The 7064-nt window shown below is 65.4% G+C and overlaps 1 protein-coding gene across 1 annotated transcript; it reads left to right on the top strand.

The window, feature by feature from the left end:
- The first annotated feature begins 1870 nt into the window (after nucleotides 1-1870).
- On the top strand, nucleotides 1871-4714 carry ASCL2 (achaete-scute family bHLH transcription factor 2). Its single transcript, XM_030833139.2, has 2 exons — nucleotides 1871-3699; nucleotides 4318-4714. The coding sequence occupies exon 1, from the start codon at nucleotides 3104-3106 to the stop codon at nucleotides 3680-3682; it is 579 nt and encodes a 192-aa protein (XP_030688999.1). The 5' UTR covers nucleotides 1871-3103; the 3' UTR covers nucleotides 3683-3699; nucleotides 4318-4714.
- The last annotated feature ends 2350 nt before the right edge of the window (nucleotides 4715-7064 follow it).

Raw genomic sequence — 7064 nt, 5'->3', positions numbered from 1 at the left:
TAGGAAGCCCGTGAGGAAGGCCCTGGAGGGGGACGGAGAGGGAGGTGAGCAGAGGCCCTGGGCTACAGGCGAGAGAGTGCAGAGCCCAGGCCAAGCCAGCCGGCTGTTGGCCCCCCTCACCGGGCATGGAGCTCACCCGGCCTCTGCCTGGTCCAGTCCGCCACGGGGGAGGCCCCAGAGGGTCCAGACAACTCCCATCGCTTCAAGAAGGGGACCCAGAGCCTCTCTGAAGAGCACCTTCTGGACCTTGTGCGTCCCCGGGGCACCCCAAGCTTCCGGGGTCTGCACCCCAGTCCCATGGAGCCCGAGGTGATTTCAGAGCTGACGAGTGCTCAGCCCTGGTCACCCCTGGAGCAGAGGCTGCCGTACCCCTATCGGGCAGCAGGACGCTGGGCTACGGGGCCCCTCAGTGTCAGCGGCAGAGCTGGGCCTGGACGCTGTGGGTTCCTCTGTCCCTCGGCCACCTCCCGACCCCCGAATGGCCGTGGCTCCAGTGGCACCGTCTCCTGATCCTCTGTGCTGGATGTGAGGTCCCCTTAGCGAAACAGCGTCACGCACGGCTTGGGCACGGGTGTCCTGTGGGCATAGAGAAGGGCACATTTCTGCCTGTGCAGAGCCCTCCGATGGACACCCAGGTGTGATGGGTGACATACAGCATGGAGCACAGGGCAGGGGGCTCAGGGCAGGGTTCCAGCTGATGTGGCGTCAGAGCTGGGCAGGGGGCCAGAGGGGCGACAGAGCGCGGGGGGCCCGGGCTTCATCCCCAGGGCCAAGGCGTGATCCAACTCGCCTCCGTAACGTCCCTCCTGCTTCGAGGCCGAGGACGGGCGGGAGGGAGCAAAGCCAGAGCCCAGGAGATGGGGTAGGAGGAGAGGCAGCACCCAAGGCTGTCCAGGTCCTAGAGGCCCAGCGCAAGTCCAGGCAGGGCCCTGTTTGCAGGACTCCGGGATTTTTCCTGGCACCCTGGGCACAGGCAGGGAAGGAAGGACAAGCACCTGGCTGGGGTTTGCCAAATAAGCCTCAGGGAAGGAGCGGGTGGGCTCTGACCAGAGAGAGGATGCAGAGGTGAGTCAGGCCTTGCGCTCTGAAAAGGAAAAAGATCGGGCCACCTGGACTCAGGCAGGGACCCGATTCCTACCTGATTGCTCCACTGGCCAGAGGTGTGACTGTGGACACATTCCATGTCCTTTCTGAGTCACAGCTTCCTCCTAAGACAAACAGGGTCCCTTGCTCCTGGCAAGTTCTGGCCTCCAGGTAGCTTCCTAAAGCGGGAAGGTCAAGCAGACTTGCCAGGAGAATCCTGCAGGGTTAAGGGGAGCCGGTGGGCGCCATGAAGTGGGCAGTAAATCCTCGCCCGTGTGCCCTGCGGACTTCTTGAGAGGGGTCCTGGGTCCCTCCCCCCCGCCCCCAGAACAGTGAGTCGGCTCCGGGAAGCTGGGCCTGCCCGCCCCCGGCCTCCATTCCCAGAGGTCCTGGCCCAGCAGGGTCTGGTCACTTTTTGGGAAAAACCTGCTGGGTGTGGCCTCCTGAGGGCACAGCCACTTGACTGGCCTTCCCAGGCCGCGGGGCAGGACAACACTCTCCCAGTAACGGCGCATTCTGCACACTTCCAAAGTCCCTGCCCCCTCATACCCCAAAATGTACCCCCATCGGTCAGGGAGGAAGTCTCCTGACGCCTCACCTCCGCTGGGAGACGCTGGAAAGGCCGCGGCCCCACCACCTTCCCCCACAGGCCAATCTCAGTGCAGGGGGTTGGTGGATGGTGCTGGAGGCATGGCAGTGAGAAAAAGGGGCCACGACGGCGGGTACAGGTCGACGGGTGAGCGGCCGGAGGGAACTGGACCAGGAAGGGAGGAAGATTTGGGGGGAACGTGGAAAGCGGAGGAAGCTGCGGGGGCGGCGGGGAGGGCGGAGGGGAGAGGCAGGCCGACAGCCACGCAAGTCTGAAGCGGTCTGTGCCAACCTCCAGGCGCTGCGCTTCAAGGCTCCCCAAGGCCTGGGGCGCACGGCAACCACCCGCAGAGAGTGGGCGTGGAGGGGATGTTGGGGAAAAGCGCCCCAGGAACCTGAACGCCCTACCCAAGCGCGCCAGGTCTTCACCACCTCTCAAGCCCCGCCCCGCCCGGAGGGCTGCGTTCCCCTCTCGAAGGCCCGGTGGAGTCATAAACAGGTGTGCGCCCGGCCAGGAACAGGCGCGCGTGGGAGTGCGCGCCCACCCTGGTCGCCGGGAGGGGCCGGGCGGGGCCGCGCAGGCGCCGAGCTTTGTTAGAGACGCTCCCGGGAGCCACGCGCCGGGCAGACAGGCTTCCTCCCAGGGGCCGGGTGTGGGGTGGTGCCCGCCGCGATTGGCCAAACGGGCGGCCCGCCACTGGCTGAAACCCCGGCCCCCGCCCCTCGGCCGCAGGGGGCGGGGCGCGGGTGCAGGTTGGTCGGCGCGTGCTGCTCCCCGGGGTCTCACGCGACCCAGGGATGGGTGCTCTGTGGCCTTAGACCTGCCCTACCCCCAAAGGCGAGCGTGGCAGGGGTCGCACCAGGGACCTGCGGACAGCAGTTTGGGGGTCGGTGCGCACACGGCACCTGCGTACTGCATCTTGGGGGGCGCATGGACACCTGCTGGGAGCCGGGACCCACTGGGGACCTGCGGACTGTGCCCGGGGGGCGGGGTGTGGTCGCGCTCACGGCTTGGTCTTTGCAGGCTGTGTGCGCCAGGGGTTGGACGAAGCGTGGCGGGAGGGCGAGGCAAGGGAAGGAGGGCGTGAGAAAGGAGGCGGTGGCGGCGCGGAGGAGGGTTATCTATACATTTAAAAACGAGACGCCTGCGCCGCGCGGGGAAGACCTGGGGAGCGTCCGACAGCACGCGCGAGTCACGAGCGCCCCACGCTCCCCGGTGCGCACTGCCCGCCACCTCTCGGCCTCCTGCGCCTCGTTGTCTCCGGACCCCAGACGACCTGGCACCACGTACCCTGGGTAGTCGTTTGGCAGCACGGTGCCAGATCGTCGCTGAGGCTTGACCGTCGTTCCTCCGCCCTCGGTTCCTCGCCCCACACCTTCCTGCGGCGCGCAGGGACTCGGAGGAGGCGCGGGGCGAGTGGATGCGGGCGCGATGGACAGCGGCGCGCTGCCCCGGCCCGCGCCCCCTGCGCCTGGTGTCTCGGGCTGCTGCGCCGCTCGGCGGCGACCGGAGTCTCCAGAGCTGCTGCGCTGCAGCCGGCGGCGGCGGCGGCCAGGCGCGGTGGAGACCGGGAGTGGAGCGGCGGCCGTGGCGCGGCGCAACGAGCGGGAGCGCAACCGAGTGAAGCTGGTGAACTTAGGATTCCAGGCGCTGCGGCAGCACGTGCCTCAGGGCGGCGCCAGCAAGAAGCTGAGCAAGGTGGAGACGCTGCGCTCGGCGGTGGAGTACATTCGCGCGCTGCAGCGCCTGCTGGCCGAGCACGATGCCGTGCGCGCCGCGCTGGCCAGGGGGCTGCTGGCGCCAGCCGCGCGCCATCCACTGCCCCACGGGCCACCCGGGGCCGCCGCCGCCTCGCCCTCCTGCGCCTTGTCGTCCCCGGGCCGCGAGCACAGCTCGGAGCCCGGGTCCCCGCGCTCCGCCTACTCGTCGGACGACAGCACCTGTGAGGGCGCGCTGAGCCCCGCGGAGCGCGAGCTTCTCGATTTCTCCAGCTGGTTAGGGGGCTACTGAGCTCTCGTCCCAGCAAGGTAAGCGCCGAGAGGCGGGGAAGAGGGAGGGTCAGAGGCAGGGCTGCCGGGCGTGGTGGAGCAAACGGCCTCTCAGCTCGCGCCCCCGAGAGCCCGCGGAGCCCAGCCTCAGGCCCGGGCGATGGCCTGGATTTCGCTCACTCTTCATTTCCCTCAAACTTTTTCAAGCCTGTGCAAGACCAGCGTTTGTTTGTCCGGGATTGCAAAACTTCCCCTCGCTGCTCCGCCGCCGAAGTGGGAGTGGGGAGACGGAGGGGGGCGGCCCTCGGGCGGGTGAGGCCCCAAGGGCTTGCGGATCCGGGGCAGATTCGGGCGCTTGGAGGCGGAGTGACTTTGCATTGCAAATCGCGCGCCGGGCCGGGTGGCAGAAATGAGTCGGCGGGGTGCGGATCCCTGACTCACTGCGGATCCGAGCGCTCGCCCCGCCCCGCCCCGCGCCCTGGCTGGGCCGTACTCCGAAACCGAGGCACCCACGGACCCGAGCTCCAAAATCCACTGAACAAACGAAACTGCCGGCTCCGCTTGTGGGAGGTGGGGGCGGGGCAGGGCCGGGCTGGGCGGGGTCTCCCGGGCCGGACCCCACACTAACGCGCGTGCCTATTCCCTCTTCCCTCCTAGCGGCCGCGAGCGGGCTCACCACTTGGGAGCCAGCGCGTTGGAATGGATCACGTTTCCGTCCCCGCCGTTCCCGCGGGCCAAGCCACCACCGAGCCGGGGATCCCGCCGACCCTCCCCGGCCGTCCAGCCTGACCAAGGGCTAGTGTAGAAGCGGCCCAGCCTGACATCAACCGGGCGGCAGCTTCCTCGGACCCCAGCCACCCTGTCCCCGGAGGCCTTCCACTGGAACGGGTCTGCGGCACCAAGACTTGGAGGTTTGAAGGGGAGAGGATTTTATGCCGACACAGATGTCTATTTTTTACGCATGAACTTGAACTGCCCAGGGACACTGACAGTATGAACACTTGTTTTTGTGCAAAGAATCCTTAGATTTGGAACCCAATAAAGATTGTCTACTCCCGCCCACTCCCTCTTCCTGGAATTTTTGAACCTGGCCAAGATCTGAACATGCTGCAGCCCTTGAGGGGCAGGGTCCCTGGCGGGTGTCCCCTTGCAGCGCTGCCAGTTGGGGAGAGACCTGTGTCAGAAAACCTGTTTTAGGGAGGGTGGATCTTATAAATAAATCGGTGCTGTGTATCCGTGGTGTTGGGGGTGCCCACTCCATATCCCGAGGCCCCCCATTTCCCAGGTGAGGGCCCGGTATGGGTGGGAGGTTGGCGGCTTAGACCCTGTACCCAGCAGGCCCCACCTCTGTGGTCGCACCTCCTTGGACTCCGCTCCCTCCTCTGTAGGGTGGGCGGGCGGAGAGAAGTGAGGTCTGGGAGTCCAACCTGGTCGCCACCGTGCCAAAGCAATTCACAGGTGCCGTGTGGAGCTGGGAGCTCCTGGCAGGTGGCAGCAGGCTGGCGGGTGGTCCAGGCAGGGCTACTTCACAGTTCGGAAGCTGACGTCCGCACGCTGCTGACTGGCTCGGGGATCTAGGGCGAGTGCCCAGTGTAGGGCTGGGCCTGAGGGGGTCTGACCCAGGCCACCCTCTGTCTCGGGGTCCAGGCTGCTGGGTTCAGATCTCCGCTGCCTACCACCAGCTGGGTGACCCCAGGCAAGTTGCTCAACCTGCAAATGGGGGTGACCTACAGTTGCGGGAGGACTTAAGGAGAGGTGTCCGGCAGCGTCCAGCATCCCGTACTCGGCCCTCAGCTGCTGCGCCCGTGGCTTCCAGGCCACTTGTGCCCTGCAGGCTGCAGAGGCCTAGGCCTCTCTGCCTGCCCGTCTGTGGGCGGGGGCTGTGAGGGCCTCCCTTGAGGGCAAGGAGGAGGCCCCCCGGGCTCCCTGAGCCCAGAGGGCCCGCAGGGGATTACTCAGCTCCACCTTTGACCAGGGCCTCGGCAGCTTTGAAGTCTCGCTGTGCCCAGAGCTCTCTTATTGCAGGGATGGGTGTGAGGCTGACAGGGATCCCCGGTGCTGCTTTAGGATGCTGAAAGCACCCCTTCCTCCGGCAGGGAGTGGTTGGGTCAAAGCCGTTGGAACCCTGGGAGGGGGGGCGCCGGGTGCTGGCAGAGCAGATGGCTCCTGGGTAACCATGGCGACAGGGCTGGTGGGTCTGATGAGGCTCAGACTTGGTGGGGGTCAGCAGAGCAGCTGTGGCTGGGGGCTGCAGGGCCGAGCGACCCAGCCTCATGCAAGGGACAGAAGGAGGCATGTGACATGGCCACCCAGCAAGCACCACCCCTCAGCCTTCTCCCGGGGATCCACACCACAGTCAGTGACCTCACTGAGCCACTGGCTCTGGGCTCTCCTGGGACTCCTTACCTTGAACCCAGGCAAAGGCCTGCAGCCCCCCGGACACAGAGTGGCACCAGGTGGGCAGGGTGGGACCATGCCTGGGTGTGGAGGGGGAAAGCATGGGGGGGCGGGCGGAGGGGAGCTGGGGCCGGCGGTGAAGCTCTGCGAAGGATAAGAGGTGCCGTTTATGTGTTCCTGTTTTTTATTATGGAAAATTCCAAGCACATGCAGACGTTCCAGAACTCTTATCGGACATCTTCTCTGTACCAGGCACTGAGGATGCACCAGTGCCCTCATGGGGCCTGCGTTCTAGCAGGGCGTACAGGCTCTAACCCACAGCGGCGCTGTCGAATCAGACGTGTGGTCCTGTCGACGATGGACGTGCCGGACCCTGGAGAAGCCTCTGAGAAGCCCCCATCACCAGCACCAAAAACTGTTAACACCAGGCCTCTCCCACCCATCCACCCCACCGCTCCCACCCCCACGTGGTTCTGACGCAGATCCCAGGCATCACGTGGTTTCACCTGCAGATTCACCATGTGAGCCTCCAAGGGGAAACCCAATACCACGGTCCACCCAGAATGAACAACAGCGCTTTCATTTCGGGGAACACCCAGCGGTGGCCCAGCCCTCTGATCGCCTCCGTTTTTCACAGTTGGTTTTACAGAATGAGAATCTGGTGCAGATCCGCACCGGAATTAAAGACGTGTGAGCGTCCCTCCCCCAGTCCCCTTACTGAGAAGACGAGGTCATCCGTGTTCCGGGTGTTGCTGACAGCACCACCCTAGGTGTTAATATTATCGAGTGTCTGTCCCCGTATTTTCTGTAATTGGAAGCGGGTGGGTCGGAAGCAGATGCGTGATCAGATTCTGGTTTGGTTTTTGGTTCCTTCACTTCAGAGGCTGTGCCGTGTCCCTCACACTGCATCACATGAGGACGCACATATGGTGACTGGACCAGAGGGTCTGAGCGGGTTCAGTTTTGAGAGAAGAAGGGGCTGTGTTTGATGAGGCAGGATGACAGGT

Source organism: Globicephala melas, chromosome 8 (assembly GCF_963455315.2).
Source record: "Globicephala melas chromosome 8, mGloMel1.2, whole genome shotgun sequence".
Classification (NCBI taxonomy): Eukaryota; Metazoa; Chordata; class Mammalia; order Artiodactyla; family Delphinidae; genus Globicephala; species Globicephala melas.
This window is presented reverse-complemented; position numbering and strand designations above follow the sequence as displayed.